This window comes from Aspergillus viridinutans (assembly GCF_018404265.1).
Source record: "Aspergillus viridinutans IFM 47045 DNA, scaffold_8, whole genome shotgun sequence".
NCBI lineage: Eukaryota > Fungi > Ascomycota > Eurotiomycetes > Eurotiales > Aspergillaceae > Aspergillus > Aspergillus viridinutans.
In genome coordinates this window covers 1427839-1449090 of record NW_025091224.1, presented here as the reverse complement: position 1 = coordinate 1449090, position 21252 = coordinate 1427839, and the positions used below count along the sequence as shown (strand labels likewise).

General features: G+C 48.0%; 10 protein-coding genes across 10 annotated transcripts; 6 read left to right on the top strand and 4 right to left on the bottom strand.

The window, feature by feature from the left end:
• Positions 1–8: 8 nt before the first annotated feature.
• Aspvir_009517 (type 1 glutamine amidotransferase domain-containing protein) lies at positions 9–770 on the top strand (the record flags this gene model as incomplete). The annotated part of the gene is made up of 1 exon (XM_043272659.1): positions 9–770. One exon carries the CDS (start codon positions 9–11, stop codon positions 768–770), a length of 762 nt encoding a protein of 253 aa, XP_043128594.1.
• Positions 771–1302: 532 nt separating this feature from the next.
• On the top strand, positions 1303–2820 carry Aspvir_009516 (uncharacterized protein; the record flags this gene model as incomplete). Its single annotated transcript, XM_043272658.1, has 3 exons — positions 1303–2048; positions 2099–2417; positions 2464–2820. 3 exons carry the CDS (start codon positions 1303–1305, stop codon positions 2818–2820), a joined length of 1422 nt encoding a protein of 473 aa, XP_043128593.1.
• A 176-nt stretch (positions 2821–2996) lies between these two features.
• Positions 2997–4944, bottom strand: Aspvir_009515 (putative MFS sugar transporte; the record flags this gene model as incomplete). Its single annotated transcript, XM_043272657.1, has 8 exons — positions 2997–3202; positions 3251–3381; positions 3433–3820; positions 3871–4115; positions 4165–4413; positions 4468–4723; positions 4774–4825; positions 4873–4944. 8 exons carry the CDS (start codon positions 4942–4944, stop codon positions 2997–2999), a joined length of 1599 nt encoding a protein of 532 aa, XP_043128592.1.
• Positions 4945–5996: 1052 nt separating this feature from the next.
• Positions 5997–6440, bottom strand: Aspvir_009514 (uncharacterized protein; the record flags this gene model as incomplete). Its single annotated transcript, XM_043272656.1, has 1 exon — positions 5997–6440. The coding sequence occupies one exon, from the start codon at positions 6438–6440 to the stop codon at positions 5997–5999; it is 444 nt and encodes a 147-aa protein (XP_043128591.1).
• A 782-nt stretch (positions 6441–7222) lies between these two features.
• On the top strand, positions 7223–8146 carry Aspvir_009513 (putative short-chain dehydrogenase/reductase family protein; the record flags this gene model as incomplete). Its single annotated transcript, XM_043272655.1, has 2 exons — positions 7223–7809; positions 7867–8146. The coding sequence occupies 2 exons, from the start codon at positions 7223–7225 to the stop codon at positions 8144–8146; spliced, it is 867 nt and encodes a 288-aa protein (XP_043128590.1).
• A 247-nt stretch (positions 8147–8393) lies between these two features.
• Positions 8394–9288, bottom strand: Aspvir_009512 (uncharacterized protein; the record flags this gene model as incomplete). Its single annotated transcript, XM_043272654.1, has 2 exons — positions 8394–9093; positions 9149–9288. 2 exons carry the CDS (start codon positions 9286–9288, stop codon positions 8394–8396), a joined length of 840 nt encoding a protein of 279 aa, XP_043128589.1.
• A 1299-nt stretch (positions 9289–10587) lies between these two features.
• Positions 10588–11244, top strand: Aspvir_009511 (GNAT family N-acetyltransferase; the record flags this gene model as incomplete). The annotated part of the gene is made up of 1 exon (XM_043272653.1): positions 10588–11244. The coding sequence occupies one exon, from the start codon at positions 10588–10590 to the stop codon at positions 11242–11244; it is 657 nt and encodes a 218-aa protein (XP_043128588.1).
• A 715-nt stretch (positions 11245–11959) lies between these two features.
• Positions 11960–13193, top strand: Aspvir_009510 (ceramidase; the record flags this gene model as incomplete). Its single annotated transcript, XM_043272652.1, has 7 exons — positions 11960–12015; positions 12090–12102; positions 12176–12236; positions 12294–12437; positions 12500–12784; positions 12839–12956; positions 13028–13193. The coding sequence occupies 7 exons, from the start codon at positions 11960–11962 to the stop codon at positions 13191–13193; spliced, it is 843 nt and encodes a 280-aa protein (XP_043128587.1).
• Positions 13194–13811: 618 nt separating this feature from the next.
• On the top strand, positions 13812–14768 carry Aspvir_009509 (alpha/beta fold hydrolase; the record flags this gene model as incomplete). The annotated part of the gene is made up of 1 exon (XM_043272651.1): positions 13812–14768. The coding sequence occupies one exon, from the start codon at positions 13812–13814 to the stop codon at positions 14766–14768; it is 957 nt and encodes a 318-aa protein (XP_043128586.1).
• Positions 14769–15118: 350 nt separating this feature from the next.
• On the bottom strand, positions 15119–16630 carry Aspvir_009508 (putative solid-state culture specific protein; the record flags this gene model as incomplete). Its single annotated transcript, XM_043272650.1, has 1 exon — positions 15119–16630. One exon carries the CDS (start codon positions 16628–16630, stop codon positions 15119–15121), a length of 1512 nt encoding a protein of 503 aa, XP_043128585.1.
• Between the last annotated feature and the right edge of the window lie 4622 nt (positions 16631–21252).

Here is a 21252-nt window from a genome sequence, read left to right as displayed (position 1 = left end):
AGATCATCATGCCCGCAAAAAAGATCCTCATCATCCTCTCCGACGCCAAATCGTTCCCCTTAAAGAAAACCTCCGGCTCCGACGCCGGCAAAACAGTCGAACAGCCATCCGGCTTCTTCCTCATGGAGCTCGCCAAACCTCTCCAGAAAATCCTCGACGCCGGCTACGAAGTAACCTTCGCCTCACCTAAGGGCCTAGAACCCGCCCCGGACCCCCTCAGCGAATCCCTCCCCGCCTTCGCAGGCAACTTCTACGAACGCCGGCGCGAGAACGAGCTCATCGACCGCATGAAGCGCGAGAACGGCTTCAATCGGCCCAGGCCGCTGGGCACCATTAGCGACGCGGAGCTGGATTCCTTCGCGGGGGTGTTCATCCCAGGGGGACATGCGCCGCTCTCGGATCTAGGTGGCGATAAGGAGGTTGGTCGGGTGCTGCGGCATTTCCACGCGAAGAGCAAGCCTACCGCGTCGCTCTGTCATGGTCCGATTGCGTTTCTGAGTACGAAGCAGGCGGGGGATGGGTCGTTTATCTATAAGGGATATAAGATCACGTGCTGGAGTGATGCGGAGGAGAAGGTCATGGAGACGCTGTTGGGCGGGGAGATCAAGAAAGTGGAGTCCTCTCTGCGCAATGAGGGGGCTGAGATGGTCGAAGGGCTCGGGGAGAAGGTTGGGAGTATCACTATTGACCGGGAGTTGGTGACTGGGGGGAATCCTCAGGCGGCGAATGCGTTGGGGGATCAGTTTCTGAAGATGCTTAGTGTTCACTGAGTGTATGTGCTTGTACTTCCCGGGCGGCAGGTCCCGAGTGTCTCAATTCGATGCCGAAACCGTGATAGCCCCTTGCTTGGAATGGCTTGGAAACGGAAATGCATCGGAATGTGTGCGGTGCGCCATCCCGGTTTCTATTTTGGTCTCTCTTATCGTATCCGTACGTTATCTTATCGTCTGCTTATCGATAAGCCATTTCGGACGCCAATCATGTTTCCTCTTTTGGCGTTACAACTGTGATTTTAACCTCCTAGATCGGTGCTGCATGACCTAGACATCATATAATTACTGAATTAGCTGCTATCTTAAGCTAAAATTAATAAGTACGACTTGCAGATATACTGTTCCTGCTTTCAATGGTCAAGGGTTTAATTTCTCTTCTGGGCTGACGAACGGAACGAATGCGGAAGAATGTTGCCGTCAACATGGCAGATGATCAAAGATATCGCAGTCAACCACTTCATTTATCGAACTCTTAAAGCATATTTAACAATGGACTTTCCTGTTGTTGGTAGTGAGGAGAGGGGATCATATGCTACCTGCTATTCGATTTCCTGATGACCAAGTTTGGTATCAAAGAAAGTCACAATGCATTTCTCGACAGGCAGCTTACTTCTATACCTGTTCGCTTCAGCATCATGTACAGCAGCGTCCCCTCTGTACATTCAGCATCCCCAAAGAACAGCACTCAGCACAAATACCTGGAAACCATCAGCATCCCCAAAGAACAGCACTCAGCACAAATACCTGGAAACCATCAGCATTCACAAACCCAACTACCGACAGGGTCACAACACCACATGTCCTTGAGCTGACCAAGATCAACAACAAAGGCAACGCCCGCAGCGCAGTCGAGCTCAACAGCCAGGTTAGGACTGGATCCGCAAATCTAGTCTCCGTCGCCGAAGGAGGAGGGTTTGCAACATCAATCACAATCGGCAACCAGACATTCGAGGTGGTCATCGACACAGGGTCCAGCGATTTATGGGTCGTGCGAGATGGCTTCACATGCATCAATCCTGGAAGGAGGCGGGAGGTCGCGCAGTCAGAATGCGAATTCGGACCGGCATACTCGCCTAATACCACATTTCGTGAAATTGGCGGCGAGTTTTTGGATATCAAGTACGCAGACGGGGAGGTCCTCTCCGGCGTCATTGGGACCGAGAATGTAACATTGGCCGGCATTACGGTCAACCAGACTATCGGTGTGGTCGATTATGCGGGTTGGTACGGCGACGGTGCCACGTCGGGGTTGATGGGTCTTGCGTATTCTTCTCTGTGGGTTACTCGGTCTTATTGTTATGATTGTCAACTGACGGTGGGTACAGCGCAAACGCCTACACAACCGATTACACGCAACCAAGTCTCTACAACCCCGTTTTCGCAACCATGTACGAACAGGGTCTCATTGATCCCGTCTTCAGCATGGTGATGAACCGTAACGCATCTAATGGAACGGCAGCCGGGTATCTGACACTTGGTGGATTGCCGCCCATCGACATCAAGGGGAATTTCAGTACCACGCCTATCCTGATCACGAACATAAAAGGTTATCCGAGGGCTTATGACTTTTACACTGTCAATATTGATGGAGCAACGGTAGGCAACAGTAGTTTGCCAGAGGCTGGTGGCGACATTCAGTATCTTGTAAGGATGGACCGTTCCTGCACTCGGGCCAAACTAACAATCACAGGTCGACTCAGGAACGACAATGAACTACTACCCAAACTCGATAGCGGACGCTATTAACGCGGCGTTCATTCCCCCGGCGGTCTACAATGCTTCCGAGGGGGCGTATGTCGTGGATTGTAACGCGAAAGCGCCAGTTCATGGTGTCACGATTGGGGGCTCGACATTCTACATCAATTCGACGGATATGATATTGCCAGGCGGGACGGATAACTCGGGAAACAAAACCTGCATTAGTGGGATCAATGCTGGAGGAGATGTCGGGCAGGGTATATTTGTCCTGGGAGGTACGTTTTTGAGGAATGTGGTGGCAGTGTTTGATGTCGGGGCTGCAGAGATGCGGTTTGCGGCGAGTGCATAGGCATTGGAAGAACTGCATATAGAGTTATAGATATAGACCGTTTATAATCTGTCTAGTGTAATATATTGTTAAACATGATATTTTGTTCAACGCGGTCTCATGTAATGGTTTGATGAGCTTCCCTCATAGCTATCGCTTCAACTGGTCTGGCACGAAAAGATATATGGATCTGGTAATCATCCCACATGCTGCACAGTAGYCGAGCCAATCTTAATCTCGTCCCCCGTCGCTTGCCTTTGCTTCATCTGTCGCTGTAGTTCCTCATCCTCGTGTTGGATATACTTCGATGGCCGGCCTGTTGAGATTGCATCCGGGTCTCCCGTTACAATCAGCGGTGGATTGGAACGGTAGTATGCGTCGAGGTCCTCCAGGGTCCGGTTTGCTAAAGATTGTCAGCGTCATTCGGATGGTTACTGCAAATTAAACTCACCGGTCTCCGGGTACAGGTAGTATATAATCGGAAGAGAAACCGCGTTGGTGATGGTCCACACGATCCAGAATTTCCAACCGATGTTCTGTATCCCGATAGGTGTGATTTCGACAATGACAAAATTCGAGATCCTGTGTATCGTGATTAAAGAGAGCCCGACCAGAAAGAGGGTCAGGACATACCAGTTCGTCGCAGACGAGACAGCCGCACCCTTTGTCCGCATAGGAAGAGAATTGATCTCCGTCGGATACAACCACGGAACACCCAGCATGCCGATTCCAAACGCAATGTAATACAAAAAGAAGAATGCCACTGAAGCGGTACCATACTTTGGGTCGTTCTCCGCAAATCGAAGGAGAATAGTGATGATCAGGAAACAGGCAAACTGGCCAAAGGTCGACATCAGCATTAGGCCCCTTGGACCAAACCGCTCCACCATGATGACCGCCACACAGGCAAAAACAAAGTATGATGTCGCGTTGCAGGCACTGAGGAGGCGCGACATGCTGTTTGACAAGCCAACGGAGTTGATGAGCACCAAAGGTAGGTAGTAGGACATGATGTTAATCCCTGTGCATATTAGCCAGTATTCACCTGTTAATAGAGAGATCGATCCATACCCTGGAATTGCTGAAGAGCCTGCGTTCCCGCACCAAGGAGTATCCGCCGCATTGTCTTGGTGTCATTCGTCTTTTGGCGGCGTAGTAATAAATCAGTCCAGGAGACCGCGTTTTCGCGCTCGTAGTTGATACTGTATTCGATCTCGTTGTACTGCGTGATGATGTACGGATCGTCGGTTGGCTTGTCCTCGATCCGGGAAATTACATCGAGGGCTTGCTCATTGTTGCCGTGCGAGAGAAGCCACCTAAAGTGCATTAGCAGGAGATCGTCGGGATGTATTATTAGAAGCCAACCTTGGAGACTCAGGAAGCCATGGTACAGTCACGTAGAGGACGAAGATGAAGAAAAACTGCAGTGCGATCGGCAGCCTCCATGCGAGCGCACCACCTTTGAAAGAAAGCCCGTAATTGATCCAATTGACCAGCGCAAAGCCAGAGACATTGAGTGCCATTTCCAGGATGACCAGCTTTCCTCGCCATTTGACCGTGGCAGTTTCGGTTTGCCATACCGGCGCTGTAGAGGTGTTGATTCCGTTGCCAATGCTAAAAATATCAGAACTGTGCTATTATATGTAGCTCGATCAATGGTCTACTCACCCCAGGATCACTCGGCCGACAAACATCTGTGCTAGGCTGCAGGAACTGGCTTGAAGGATGGTGCCGACTGCCATTATGGTTGTTCCCAGAAGAATGGACTTCTTCCGGCCTAGCCTTTCAGACACGATAAATGCTATGATCGACTCGAAAAAGCAGCCGACGTCGTAGATGGCTGTAACGGTCGACAAGGTTTTCGTCTTGGTTGGTCCGACAAGATCATGGACGACTAGGAAATCCTCCGTGACGACGACTCCGCCTAAGGGACTTATTAGCCCATTGGTAGTATGGACTGGATCATGGACATACTAAACACTCCCTGGTCATAGCCGAACAATGTCATGTCCGTAGCACAGGCAATCTGCTTACGGCTTAGTATTAGATTAATTATAAATTCTCAATACTCACAGTGATCCAGAAGGTGAGCCATCCTCCAGTGAGCCCAAAGTAGGGCTTCGTTTTGTGCTTCTGAGTCAACATGTTTCGCTGCGTTGAGCTGCGCAAGAGTACACTTAATGACCTCGATGACCAGGTCGGCCGATGGATATGGCACGCTTATATACGACACAGAAAGGTCAAAGAGAAGCGATCTGCACGACCGAGACCCACAGCGCAGGTTTCGCAGAGTGGATTTGGGGTAACATCCTGTGTCAGCGTCTTAGCCGAACATGGACATGGTAACATGGCTGTCCGAAGTGTGTGTCACTAAGAAGACTGCCTTGAAATGATACAACCATTCTCAAGACAATACTGCGGGACAATCCCAATTTACAGGGGAATACAAGTAGCCTCCATGTGTAGATCCATGTCAGGTCGTCCATAGTGGAAGAACGAAATGTATTAGTATATGGGTGAGCTTCTTGCGTGTACCCGGACTGCGTAACAGTGTTTATGACTTGCCAAGGTCACGCTGCCGTCGCCGATCAAGCCTTTTGATAAGGATTCTAAGCAGCCTTTGGTTGCCATTAACTCCAACTGAAAAACCGTGAGCTAAGCCAATATTATTACTCATAGACACTATCTTGTCAACTCAATGTCCTGTTTCTGGCCTTCGGAATAAGCCCGATCTGCGGGAAACCCCAGAATCTTCTTCTCCAGGTTCCCCCGCCCGCGATCGCCCCGGTGTTGCTGGATCCGGAAGGTGTAACGACACATCCGAATCCCATTTTAGCCTAAGTTCCATACCGAACGGTGTACAATACTGCGTACTAGTCGGAATAACTCCAATTGTCTGTTGAGGGCATGTGCAGTAGAATCTCAGTTCACTGATGTATTAGCTAGCTTACGCGGGTGGACCGATGGTGCTCCCCAAATAATGATCGGACGATTCATCTAAGCTTGCATTTGTGAAACCACTTTCCAGGGAAAAGGTATAAACGAAATATAAGCATCCTCTTGTGGACTTATAGTCTGAACCAGTTGAATTCTCTCATTGTACAAACAATGACATCAAGGGATACAATCATTGAATATCATACTATGCCACATACCAACCATCTCATCTGAGAAGAAGCCTGCTCTAAACCCCACGTTTACTCAAATCCCGACACCATCCCATCAAACCTCCCCAACTCCCACCCAAGCATCACAGCACCCACAAAATCCGTAACACCCAGCGCCAAAAACTCCCAGAAACCCTCCTCACTCATGCGGCGCCCGCGCAAGAGGAGATTCACACCAAAAGCGGCGGAAACAGCCAGTCTAACCGGCACAGTGACGTGCAGCCACTGGTTTTCTTCAATGGGCATGTACGAGCTCAGGAAATACGGCAGCTGCAGGGCACATGCTACGACGCCGAGGAGGGCATTGGTGTCTGCGATTCGACGGGTAGAAGGTGCTGGTACGAAGACGTCGCGTCCGGTGAGGCGTTTCAAGGGCGAGTTGTGGAATAGCGAGACGTACAGGCTCAGGCCTATAATGGAGGTGCTTGTAACCAGCACATGGGGTGGGAGGTTGACTGGGCGGAAAGGGAACATTGATGATAATGGTTGCAAAAATGGCTGTAATTATGAGACTAACTGCGCACGATGGTCGTCGTCGGAGCTGGGGGAAAGTGTCCTATATATATGACGAATTTCATCGGGTGAGTCAGGATCGAATACGAGCATCGGGATAAGTAGGTTGACGTCGTCACTTGATGAGAAGCAAACTCCACAACGCCCCGAACAGACCGATCTATACGTCTCACCAAGATACAACCGACATCACGAGGCTTCCTGTTCAAAAACGTACCGTTAATCAAGACCCCGTAGGGAACGAAACCTATTCGGTGAGATTGACGATTCAACGTACCGCCACTCGGCAACAGAACTATGCTAATAAGGAGAGAGTTGCATGTCACTCTGAGTCCGCTCTCTCGCAGAAAATAGTCATATATACTTATTCAATCTGCACAGACGCAAGAGTTCTCACGTACAAAAGGCGCGCAGGAGATGGTTCTGTCGCATAGTAACGCGATGGCGCCAAGACCTTCCCGATTAGGAAGTCAGTCTCCTATTGGTTGGATTGGCAATTTGAGGATACTGAGGTAGGTCATTTCTTCAACACTTCAATGAACTCGGACTTAGATCGAAAGTCCGCTCGTAGCAATATTGTTGAGTCCGTAAAAGCCGATGGTATGAGCTCAGATAACTCAGGGACGGAGTTATAAAATCCATCCATGGCCTCGTGTAGAGATGATAGCAAACATCAACATCATTCTTACATTCTGACTATCATCACTTGTATAACAGCCCACAATACCAGAGATCTACACGTCATGACTTCTGCAGTTCAAACTCAACGCCGAAATCTCCCTCTTCTAGCTACAACCGAAACCTGCTCTGGTGGTACCTACATTGTGACCGGCGCCAACACCGGCCTAGGCTTTGAGGCAGCCAAGCACTTGGTCAGCCTCGAAGCTGCAAAGGTCATCCTCGCGGTACGTAACATCAGCGCCGGTGAGAAGGCTAAGAGGGAAATCGAAGAATCCACAGGAAAAATTGGTGTTGCTGAGGTCTGGTCTCTCGATCTGGCAAGCTATGACTCTGTCAAGGCATTTGCAGGGAAGGCGACTGCAGAGCTTGATAGGATCGATGCTGTGATCGAGAATGCGGCTGTTGCGGTGTCAGAGCGCGTCATTGCTGAAGGTCACGGCCTGGCTGTTACTGTCAATGTGCTCAGCACGTTCCTTCTTGCTGTGCTTATCTTGCCCAAGATGAAGGAGACTGCGCAGCGATATGGAATTGTACCCCATCTGACCCTTGTGACCAGCCGGGTTGGATTCGATGCCAAAGATCTGTGGGATAAGATCAAGGACGATCCGGTGAAGAAGATGGATGGAGATGGTATTCCACCGATGCGCACGTAAGTTTTCAGCAGACGAGGCTAGACTTCTTTTGCTGGCCCTGATGTCAAGAATAGATATGCACTTTCCAAGGTCTTGACAACAATGGCACTACGTTATCTTGCAACTTTAATACCCGTGGATCGCACCGGGGTTGTGTTGAATCTGGTGTGTCCGGGACTTTGCGGGACTGACCTGAGTCGCAACGCACCAGCACAGTTTAGGGAGGACCTCGCCAAGCTCCACGCAGAATATGGACGGACTGCCGAGGATGGTAGCCGCACGCTTCTTCACGGGGCTGTGGCAGGAAAAGAGAGCCATGGATTCTTGCTTCATTCCTGTGAAATTGGAGAGTAAGTCGGAATATCCCCTCGCGACCTCAAATGACTGGTGCTGACAGAGGCGTTTATCCAGAAATGCAGTGCCAAGTTGGGTGACAGATGAAGAAGGTAAGAGACAACAACAACATAGCTGGGAAACTATTGCCGAAGAGTTGGAATCCATCGAGGCTGGATGCGTAGAACGAATCTTGAAATGAGGAACTCGTCTGCGAGCTGTAATTGCGGCGGCTCTGTTTGAGACTCAGTGTTCACTTCTTTGGCAATTAGTTTTTGTGGGAGTGAAGCCAAAGGGCCTTCCCAGCAGTATCGTGAACTGCGTTGACCCAGGGGTATTTCGCAAGCATGTCCTGGACCTGTTCCCATGTGCTCAATTTCAGAGTATCGATAGTCTCCTTTGATTTCGAAATCCACGTAGGATGAGCCCCCAGCTGGGACGATGACGCTGCTCCAATATAAAGCATCCAGAGTAATATTTCCTGGACATCTAGTCCGTCATCTGGGAAAGCTTGAGCAGTATTGAGAAGTAGCTTATAGAGAAGAGCATTATGAGCGATACGACGATCTAGTCCCGGCAAGAATGTAACCAAAAACGCAGTCAGACCTAGGTGGATTCCGTTCTCAATTGCGCACTGGGGACGACACCCACCCAGGGTGTACATATTCACCAAACGATAACCGAGAACGAGCAGGTCACTGTGAAAAGTGCAGGAATCCAGCTTGGGACTGACGCCGTGCATTGCGTCGTTTAGTATTGAAGCAAGGGATGTCACATCCATGAAGATATCTTGAATATCGCCGCGCAGATTTCCCAGCAAAGGGGGCCAGTAGTGTTTGCTGGAATCCGCGTGATTCTGTCGCTTAAGGTCCCCGTAGAGTTCATTTATCGTCTTGTTTTCCTTCATGGCGTCCTCCAGGCTAAATAGTGTCGCTGAACCCAGCTGCAGAGAATACTCGAGATCAATACTACAATGGTTAGCATGGCTGGCACATGTGCAGTTGTTTCACTCAAGGGCCATACCGCAACATTTTCTGAACAAGTATATGATGGCTCTTCGAAACCTGCAACACCCCGCCTTGTAGTTGAACCATTCTTCGTAAACCTTGAACGTGGACAAATCCTCGTTGATATTGGTTCTGGTGACGCTCGTACTGAGCCATACTTACTATAACTGCCATGGTCGTATCGTTGATCGCTTCTTGGCGGGAAAGTCGTTGATTGATCAAGCGAAACGTGTGGGATATGTGACTCATCGCTTGCAGTATACCCTCTTGCTTGGTGACGAGGTTGTTGAGGCACAGTATGGACGTTGCCACGGCGCAATGGAAGCCTGCCGTGGAGCCGTCAGCCTGGGTTATTACCATGTGTTGACTCTCGACCATCTGAACGCACAAGCTTCATCGATAAATATATACCGCACAAACATCGAAGAAGCGTGATCTGTAAAGTCGAGGGCTTTGCTCAGTTGAGGCGCGTATCGTATGGCGCATAGGAATCCAACGACTGCATATTAAACCAGGTCAGCAGCACAGTCTATACAACATTAAGCGAAGGAGATGGCTATACCCTTTTTCACAAGCGCTTTCGATTCCCCAAACAGTGGCACCGGAAAGACCAGCCCATCATCTATGGGCCGTTCAATCAAAGAACTCTCTTTCACCGGACGAGGCCCCTTTCTTATTATGCCAGGGAGGTAAAATGAAGATATAGTCGTCGTTGACGCGTGCTTTCTCGATGATCGCACCATTGTTTTGCCTCTATTTTTCCCCATAGCCGCATGGCGACGGATCTGCTTTCGAGCGGCTTGATCGATGCTGAGTTTGTTGTCAATAAACTGAAAGGACATTTTGCTTGTTTGGGATACGGTATGGGGATACAGCGGATGTTAAGCAACGAAGAAGGAGTGGTAAGAGACCGAAAGATGATTTGGGGATTTCCTGTCGAGGTGATATTGAGCTGTCGGACTTAACGGAGCTAATCACCAGAGGGGTGTGCTCTTGTCACCTTTAGAGGCTAACTCACAATTCCTGAGATTTTGTTTGTTTTGTCATCCAGAAAGTCACAAGATTATCTTAAATTGACGCGTAACTCAGAGGAAACTGGAGAGAGTAGGACTTTCTGGGCCTGGAAATACACTTCGCCATCGATAACTCGTGACTTGCTTGTTGCGTTGAGTGCTGAATAGCCTCGGTGACATGGCTACAACTAACCATCTATCAAGTCCTCAGTTGGCATTTTTGGATTTATCTGTCAGATCGTGAAGGATGAATTGACTCCTTGTTATGCCAAATGCGCCGGTACTAATGAGGTCCCATCGCCAGCTAGGGTAATCGGAGCTCGTATAGCCCGTCTCTAATGCGACCTCATTCTGGCCTTATGACTCATACAAACTATATAAGTCATAAACACTTGCTCAGCAGGTGATGTAAAGCTCCTGCTATTTGGAGCCCACCGCAACAATGAGCAACATCACCCTTATCCCCCAGGCTTTTCCCACACCAAAAGAACGAGACAAAATCATTAACCTATACAAACATCTCCGCTTAGCAGGCCTTAAACAAGACCCAAAAGCTTTTTCAGCAACATACGAGGCTGAAGCAGAGTTTCCATACGAAAAGTGGCTGTCCCGGATTCAAAACCCGCAAGCACGGACCTTCATCGCGCTGAAGAGGGATGATACCGTTCATTCACCGGACGATGGGTTGACTGCCCTTTTATCGAGGGAATGGCTGGGGACTGTGACCATCGTAGGCCCAAAATTCGCGTTTAGCAGTGAAATTGATCTCAACGCGCCGTGGATGGTATTTACGGAAGGTGATCGGTATACGACACCACCAGCGAATGATACAGACGCCGTCGCCGTGTATATGATTACTGGCATGTTTGTGCTCCCAGCGTCGAGAGCGAAGGGGAACGGTCGCCGACTCGTTGAAGAGGCTGTCAAATATGCCCGGGGCGCTTCTGCTACAATGCGAACTCTACTGGTCCTACTGGTCGAAGCAGACAATGAAGCTGCAAGGAAATTCTACGAACGATGCGGGTTCCAGAAGTGCAATGAGGAAGTGGTGTTGGGTGGACACAACACAGTCGGGATGATTCTGGACACTGGTAAATAATGCAGTTAAATGCCAATCAACATCGTCCGAGGCCCGAAACTTGCGCCAGGTCAAGACCTGAAGTCCGTCAACCGCTCGAAGGGCCATATGTTTATGCCACCGGTCAATTGCTTGGAGGTAAATCATAATGGATGAGAGATGGAAAGATGCGTTGCAACCTTTAAACATTGCAATTTGCCATTGGATCCTATCGAGGCCGGCGCCTTGCCGAACGCACAGCTTCTTTATCGCTGGATCATGTTTGTGATGCACATTTGGCCCAGTGCTAAAAATTGATGGTACCTATGGAAGCTCGCCAGCTATAGTCGCGTCTGATCCATGTAACGTCGACCATTTTTGCAATCTATTTCTATTCAATTTGTATTAGAGCAATAACCGCATCGATGAGCAGCATTCCTACTGCAAGAGCGACCAGAAGATGATTGTCCTCAACGCGACTAAGAGGGCATTGAGAGAAAAGGGAGGAATCAGATAGTTTTGTGAGACATGGCGATTCATTTATTTTTTGCTCCTTGCCTGCTAATTCTACGTTACCTGCGGTCATCATTTGGTTCCAGTGTCTGACCCCTGTAAGCCCTAGTGGGTTATTGTATTTGTGGTTGCCTGCCCACCGCCCCTCCTTCGCTTTTCTTTGTTTTCGTGTATCTCATCTTCATGACACTCGTTTCTTTTAAATTCCAGTAATACAACTTCCCTCAGTCTATAAGCATCGAAGATGATCTTGGATGAATCAGAGACCCCCTTCTGGGGTCCGATCACGGCAAACTCCAAGTCAGTACTCACTACTCAGCCTCCTGTGCTGACAGATCTCTTGGAAGTATTGTCAACTAACTCGCGTGTTACAGCTTTTGTGAGGAGGTAGCTATAAATCAGAGCCCCTGTACATCAAAGTCTATTTTATCCAGCTGATGGTTTGCTTGATCTGATGTAGGACTACTTGGTAACCAGATATGCTGCAGAATTCATCAACAGCTTGACCAATGTAGTATACAGTAAGTGATTTCGTCTGTTTTGGTTGAGACGACAATCCCACTGGAAAACACGTCCAGTAATCTACGCCATCTATGGACTCTACCAGCTGCGGCAGAAACCAAATGCTGGTTTCCTTCGCACCGTACCCTACTGGGGTTTAATGGCAGTGGGAATTTGTTCAGCTCTATTCCACGTCAGCCTCAAGTACCACACGCAGATGTGTAGGCTTTTCATTTCCTTATTCTACTCTCATACTTTTTCTCTGGCTTACTCTATTCATCAGTGGACGACATCTCCATGATGTTCACAACAACCCCGGTGCTTCACCGCGTCATGACCACCAATGCCAGCCCCAGGGTAACGATCATCGTGGGCATGATTCTGGGGTCAACCCTTCTCGCCCTAGTAATTTACCATGTAAAGACAGATGAGCTGCTCCTACACTCTGTGTTCTTTGTTGGCTCCGTAACCGCCATCGGAATTTCTACCATGCGAATGATCAACACTCGCACACTGGCGGGTTCGGAGGCTCGAAGGCAGATCTGGGGCATGGTACGGTTCGGCGCTGGTAATATATTTACCTCACTCCGACATTGGCACTCTTACTAACTTCATGGCGAAGTTATATTCAATCTGGGGTACTGGCTCTGGCTCGTTGATGGGTGGGTGTGTTCCTACCTAAAAAGCATCCGGGAGACGGTGGGACTACGTTGGGCCTTTTTGTTGGAGCTTCATGGATGGTATGTACCAGTTTTCCATTTGTTTCGTCCTCATTTCTTGTGAATAATGTAATTGATATCAAAATCGGCAGGTGGCACATCTGCAGTGGAATTGGCGCCTATATGTTCATCGCGGTGATCGATCATCTTGTATCAGGGGTTGATCACAGAGATATCCCCGGATCCCTGGCCTGGCCTGCTCCGTGGGCTGCTCAGTCGGTCTTCGCGGGAAAAGGATCGGACAAGAAACAAGCATGAGCATACAACTTGGGAGTTGGAAATGTTGCTCCATACCAGGATCATGCGCGCTTCGGACGACCGGTTGTTGCTCCCATAGTCACCGGGCGTGATGATATTCAGCAACATGCCAGGATTTAGTTTCTAGCGACATAAACCTCGAGAAGTATTAATTATGTCGACTAGCAAAGAGATCGTACCTCCAATTTAGCCTGCATTCCATATCCATGATAAACCGGCCGTGTTGATTGATATTGCTATCTCGCTTTGGAGTGTCATGGATCTACAAAGGCAGATATACGTGACATGAACATGGCCAACAAGGTGACAGAAAGAAGGGATCCGTTGTTGGATTCTCCACAGACATTAATGTGTATCAATCCATGCCATTATCTGCTAGTCTAATATTCTGTGCTACCAATCGAATGTCACATTGCCTACACGATGGCTAGGGGGCGTAAGACCAATATTTAAGAGCGCCCGATCGAGTTCCTGCATAAAAGGTGCACACCAGGCGCCTTGGCTGAGGTCGAGACTGAGCCAGTATCACAGAGACATATATCGGCTAAACCGATCGGGTTTAGATACTTGTAAGCTCACGAGCCACTTGTTGAGCAGGTCATCGACTTGCCATTTCCAATGGACCAGTTTCCATCGTCCGAGAGAACCATGGTCTCCATCGGCACCCATCGCCTCTACCTCTCCATAAGCGGCCCACCCCGCTGCGACCCGCCAGATCCTATCGTAGTGTTCATCGCTGGCGCAGGCGACGTCGCATCATCGTACTGCGCCGTTCAACGGCTCGTCGCGCCCTTCTCCCCGCTCGTTCTTTACGACCGCTCCGGCCTCGGTCGCAGCGAAAGTAATCCAAACGCATCCAGCCCAACGGCCACGTCAGCAGCCACGGAGCTACACACCTTACTCAGCACCGCAAACATCCCTCCACCACTTATCCTGGCCGCTCACTCCTATGGCGGGATCATCGCCCGGGAATATCTCCATCTCTACTCTAGCGATGTCGCAGGAATGGTTCTCATGGATGCCTCAACCGAACGAAACAACGAGCTATTCCAGAACCCAGATTTAGACCTTACTGCGATGGTGGGGAACTTGAAGTTTGCCGAGGTCACGGGACTGCGTGCTGCCGCTCAGCTGTCGCGAGAGGAATGGAGGGTGAGAGCGATGGACATTTCGCGGGGAATGGCTACTTCTCAGGCTGAAGCGATGGCGCGGGAGAATGTTTGCCGTGCGCTTGCTGAAAAAGCGCAGCTCAAGAAGCAGGCGCTGGGTGATCGGCCTTTGAGCGTGATTCGGTGTAATGGGTTGATGGACTACTGGAGACTCTATGAGAAGGCTGTCGAGGCTGGTAATGGGACGGAGGCTCAGCGAGCGGCGTTCCGTGAGCTGCTTGAGAAATGGGATGGGATGGGTCGTGAGATGCAGGAAGAGCAGTTGAAACTGTCTAGACGGAGTCGGATTGTTCATTTGCCGGACTGTGGGCATAATGTGCATTTGATTCGACCGGATGTTATTTCAGAGGAGATTCGATGGGTAAGAGAGCAGATCTTGGGTCCGAAGATAGACTCTACTCTTTGATCTGACGCATCGTTGGTCGGAATGCATCGTTGTCTGCAAGGGACGCGATCCGCCCATAAGGATGGGCCCCTTCGCGGTTTGGAATTGCCACAGAAGTAGCAGGCAGCTTCAGCTCCACCCATTAAGAGAATTGCACGCCTTAAGACACCGAATGTTGATGCCTGGGTCTACGACTTTGGGAAGCTGTCAAATCTGTACACATCTCGAAGCCATACATAACCCGAGATCTAAATATCAATCTACATCTACAAATTAACACACTTAATACTCAATACTACGTTTCGTTCTGAAACAAATGCTGCCTGCGGGTGATCGAAGTGTATCCTAAACTCCTTTTAGGCGCTCTCTCTTCACATAGTTCTATCAGGAACAGCAAAATGTCTGATCTTCTTGATGGTCTCCTCCACTTCGGAGGAATCCCGGCCTCCTATATTGATCGCAGCTTGGCTGAGTGGTGTCGACTCGGCGTGTGCCCAACCGCTGATTACCAAGCTGCCCTTCTGGATTTCGTCCGAGAAAGCCGCTTCAAACGCGGCCCTAGAATGAAGGAAATAGGCCTGCAAAAAAGTTACCTCCAGCAGGCCGCGCTGAAGAAAGTGTCCCGCGAGCGGTCCTAGGTGGTAACTGCCAGTGACACGGGCGTTGAGGTCGACAATGTACTGATTCCCCCACGCATCTGTTATTATATCTAGCCCAACCGGGCCATAATAGCCTTTCCGATGCAGGAAAGCGGCGACCTTCTCCGATATGTCGCGATAGGTTTCTTTGAGCTCCGGTTGCCGCTTGTAGGAGATTGAACAACCAATCCAGTGATCGTCTTCGTCTAATTGCTGATCACAGCACGCAATAAAGATGGGCCGTCCCTTCTTTGTTACAAAAAGAGATAAGCCCATTGTTGTACCATGAATGAAGCGCTGAATCACTAAAGAACATGGATGCATATGATGATTTGATTCGTTAATTTGCTGGAGCATCCGGCCCAGTTGCGCTGCGAGTGTTGCCTTGACATCTGCTCTTTGGGCATCTGTACAGACCTTGAAGACACCTAGCCCAGAGGCTGATTGGGGGAGCTTGAGAACGAACGGCAATTCGTGATTGTCAAGTAGCTGGGTGATTCTGGAAATTTCACCCCTCAGTAGGTCCTGATCGTGTACGTCGTGTGGAGTGAGCACAGTATCGATAACCTTGGATGGCGGCGTTGGCAGTCCTGACGTAGCCAAACCAGGTTTGGAAAGTATCTCATAGTGGATCTCAGGGTCGACGAGATGTGGCAAGTGCAGGACGCTGTCTGACGGAAATATTACTGCAATATGAGCCCCTGGCTCTACAGATATACTTTCTGAACTTGTCGGAAAGCTCACAATCGGCTGTTGATCAAAAGATAACTGAGCAAAATTTCGAAAGATATCGGCGTGGTCGGCGTGCAGTGTATCTAGAGCTTGGTCGTCGCACTGGGAGTCGGCGTAGAGGACAGCTAGAGGCATCTTGCCAGCGATAAACCCATGCCTCTGAGGCTTGAGCTTTGTATCGAGAATGACAGAGGGCTCGGCTGTCTTTTGCGTCCCTTGCAACTCATACTGGTACGTAAATTTCACCGCCGAGTCTTCCATAAAAGAGTATACGAGGGTAATGTTTGGCCAGTCCTCGTTGTCCACGGCGTAAAGCTCGTAAAGGGTATAATCCAGGTGGATAAGAGGTGTTGAGTCCATTGTAGCCGGCTTCAGTGGGGCGTATGGTTGGTTTTGGGCATTGTCGATAGCCTCGAGGGTAAGAAGTTCAAAGATGATAGGGTCTCGGCCTTCTTCTTCAAAGTAGACTTCAGAGGACCTGAGCTCTACCTTGCCTTTCGCAACTGCACTCATAGTTAATGAGGATGATCACGACTGGTATGTGTCGTATAGTAAAAGAAAAAATTGCTAGGCTGTCCCAGAACACACCACAGTACAGCTGGGAAACAGCTGCCGGGGAACTAAAAGCCCAGGATGAGGAAGCCAATGGCACACAAGCACATACTTTCATCAGTCATAGTGGGAAGTAAGTAGTTTCTGGTTGCATAAAGTGGAAATAGAAATAGGAAGGAGTGTCTTGCAAGTAGAAGGAAATATTAATGGGCTGCTATGCTTGCAATAATAGTGGACTCTGCGTCCTTATTTGTGTCCGGGCTCAGGGATCAATGACACCTAGGTACTCTAGAGAACGAAGATGACGCTTAGAGTATAGTAGTAACAACCACATGTCTTCAGAAAAGTAATGACTAAACCCTGACATAATCTTCTTATGGCGAACACTGATTAGATGGGTGCCCAGAAGTTTTGTATCTTTCAAACTCAAGCTTCAGCCAATGTAACATAGATTAACTCTCCAGTGGAGATCGCTGATCTGCCTTCGCGGAAGTAAATGAAAAGGACATCTCGGGATCCTTACATTCGCCATCCTCTAGGAGGCGCCTGTATCCATTAATAATTGCAAATAAAAATACATGAAGAAAAGCCTGAAACAAGAGTTAGTGATATGTTAATATAAGCTACCTTGCACAAACTCACACCCATTAACTACTTTGATAATTCCATTTTTTGTTTTCCCTTCCAATCCGGGAGGCTTGGGGATGAATGCAAGGAAGGTAGCTGGGCTACGTCATCACTAAGATACCTTCATGTATCTTCACTAGGAGCGCAAATCTCAAGTAGCATGCTTCTTTTTGCAAACTCACTCTCTTAAAATAAATATGATGTGACTTTACAAAGAGTTTTGTATTAGTTCCCTCCTGTATCCAGAACAATTGCCCAATGTTGTCTGAGTGAGTTGTGTGTGAAGTTCCGCATTCAGCCAGCGCATCATAAATTATGCTCTTGAATGTCTGGTGATAACTAAAAATAAATACACATGATACACATGATCTCCTCATATGAAGGTCTGTTCTCTCTGACTCTGTGGTATCTCTAAAGGCCGACCACAGGCTCTAGAACAGAAGGCTGGATCAACTGTAAAGAAGTACAGCAGGAACCACACAAAACTACTCGCATCACCCTAGATCCATCTTCAGACGAGTACAGCTTATGTAGAGGCCTTTACTGAAGCTCCTCCAAATCAAATATTTTCTTCCAGATTGTAGAATACTCAATAGGGAGCAGAAGATATGAAGATATTTGTAAAATTCATTATGTGTGTGTAAATCTATGTTTACTACTGTATAAGAGAAGGAGCTATCTACTGAGTGAGATCATGTGATCGGATCTCCGCCATACTGAGTATGGCCACACAGATATGGGCTTAGCCAAAAGCTGCGACGACGCCCTTGAACCCATCGTCAATCTCCTTAGTAATAGCCATGGAATGATCATCATTCACAGTTAAGCATTTTCTGAATATTAGTAAGAAATCACGCCATTTCCCCCAAGAAACATGGACTAAAGAGTGGGTTTATTGAGGGTTTGCAGATAAATTTTTTGGAATGTTAGAATCATATTAATAAAGGGCCCGACTGGTCATAGAACAGTGGATAGGATTCTCATTCATCATTTATTTACCCTCACAGCACTGATGTTAAGTGCGCCAACCGCGCAGTCCCTAATGGCAACTATGCTATTCTTAATCACTTCACAGTCATTAGTGGAAGGGTTGCCATACTCTTCAAGCACTTTTTCTGCATTTAACAAACTAGTCCTGACACGGCGTTATCCTTGTTCAACAGAGGTTGTCCCTCTTATAAGCTCCTTTTGAGACTAGAACGCTCCTTTAGGTCTCGATAACCTAACTGTATATGGAGTATGGACTGTCGTTCCATGCGTGACCAGCTATTTCCCTTGGATACGTACTTAGGCCGTCTGGAATGCAATTCTTATCTCCTTGCCTAGTGGGCCTGTGGTGAAATTGTCTTGTATTTCTTGGGCTATGACAGGAATTTCATTGTAAATGGTAAATAAACTATGACTACTAGGAAATATTATGTCCGAGGGAAAGGAGCCCCTGCGGCCTACCACTCAGGAAGAAGAGCTGATCTTTTAACCACTTTCAGCTATCTAACATGCCCGGATAGGTGTTTTTATGTTTTGACCGTCTCGCAATCCATAGACAGATATCCTTCCCGTCTCGAACGTAGCAGACTAGTTGGACGGCATATGAGACCGTTCCGAACAGTGCACTTGCGCAACGTTCGATTTCGAGACGAAGGTCCCCGTGTGGCCCGTATACAGGGGATTTTTCATTCCTCCACCCTTTCAAAAGGGAGATGGACCCGCGCTTCAAGGTCTCATGGAGCGTCTGCTCGATCAGCTCAGTGCGCTCTCTTGAGGTTGCTGTTGCTGGCGTGGGGAGAGTCACTGTTTTAAGAGCATGATCAATGGCCCGGCAAGACATTGACCAGTGGACCTTTTCGACAACCGTTGACAAAATGTAGCCCAGGGTGAGATGCATCCGTCGACGCTGAACAGATAGGAATCGCTTTACTTGCCATCTGGTTTCCACTCCGCGGGTACTTGAAGCAAGCCTGACAGCAAAGCGAAACCGAGAGGAAATGCCGGCATTTCCCAGCGATGTACTTGGTTGTCAAAGATTTATTGTCGAGGCCGACGAAGCATAAGAGGTTCATCAGATGGGCGGTTCTGATTGCGGAGATGAACGTGTGCGGCATGCGTAGGACTGGACTGCTGTACATCCTGAATACCAGAAGCGTCTGCGAGATGAGATCCGAAGTAAAATTCCGTCAGCCAGCCATGAGCTTACTTGCGACGATATCGTCTCACTATGCCTCCTAAATGGCATCTGCCGGGAAGCCCTCCGCTTGTATCCCCCCGTTCCTATTACAGTTCAAGGCTGTCCGGTCAACTACTGTGGCGGGTGTGCGTGTGCCGCAAGGGACACGTATACTGCTGTGTCCCTATGCAATCAATCGCTGTTTGAGAGCATGGGGCTCGGATAGTGGTAAATTTTCCCCGAGCGCTGGACCCAAAAGGACGAAGGCAACACCAATCCCAAGTCCGGGCAATGTATGGCCAGCAACTGTGCCGGTCCTTCAACAAATTTTGCCCAGATCACCTTCTTACATGGACAGCGGTCTTGTATTGGAAAAAACTTTGCTCACGCAGCACTGCGACGTGTGGTTGCAGGCCTGAGTCGTAGATTTGAAATGAGATTAGGAGAGCCGGGTAAAAAAGTTCCATTTTGCTGGATATGTAGTTGTAAAGATGAAGGATGTTCATTTGAGATTGAAACAAGTGGATGATTGGTAGTCTGGCCGTCATCGAGCGGGTGGTAGATTTATCTTTCTCAGTAATATTCAATTTTTCCAACATACAACAAGTTGAAGTCTCTCGTACTTCACATGATGCTGATGGTACCAAGGTTCGTCCGGGTCTGGCAACGCAACATGCAACGATTCAAATAGCACCTCAAACACCGAGTTTATGGCCCGACTCCAGTGTTACCATACTTGGAGCAATGCCTGGATGTCGCGAGCCAATGGCATGGTGAGTTGTCAATCAAGTGGATGAATTGGATCAAGAGAAGCGTCTAATGTTAAAGGGTACGGCAAGCCATTGGGACAAATCCGAAAAAACGTCTGTAGGTGTTTATGTAGACCGCTCAGAGTTCCGCCTAACTAGGATTACATTTCCATACCATTTGGTATTTTACTATATAGGGATTCGAATCACCATATGGTAAGGATATCAAATCGCCATATAGTAGGGATATCGAATGATTTGAATCGTTATATAGTAAGGATATTGAATTGCCATATGGTAAGGATATTGAATTGCCATATAGTAAGGATATCAAATCGCCATATGGTAAGGATATCAAATTGCCATATGGTAGGGATATCGAATGATTCAAATTATCATATAGTAGGGATTCAAATCACCATATAGTAAGGATATTGAATTGCTATATGGTAAGGATATCAAATCGTCATATAGTAGGGATTTAAATTATCATATAGTAGGGATTTGAATCACTATATAGTGGGGATATCAAATGATTTAAATCATCATATGGTAGGGATTTGAATCACCATATGGTAAGGATATCAAATTGCCATATGGTAGGGATATCGAATGATTTGAATTGTCATATAGTAGGGATATCGAATTGCCATATGGTAAGGATATTGAATCGCCATATGGTAAGGATATTGAATCGCTATATAGTAAGGATATTAAATGATTTGAATTGTTATATAGTAGGGATTTGAATCATTTGAATAATTATATTATTCATATATTACTATACTTGGGTATATATATTTTAAATATGCAGTATTAGCAGGTGGGTTCTCCTATAACCTTCTCTATATATATATTCTACCTATATAGGGCACTACCTCAGCATATAAGGATTTAATATCCCTACTATATAATAATTTAAATCATTCAATATCCTTACCATATGGCAATTCGATATCCCCACTATATGACGATTCGATATCCTTACCATATGGCGATTCAATATCCTTACCATATGGTGATTCAAATCCCTACTATATGAC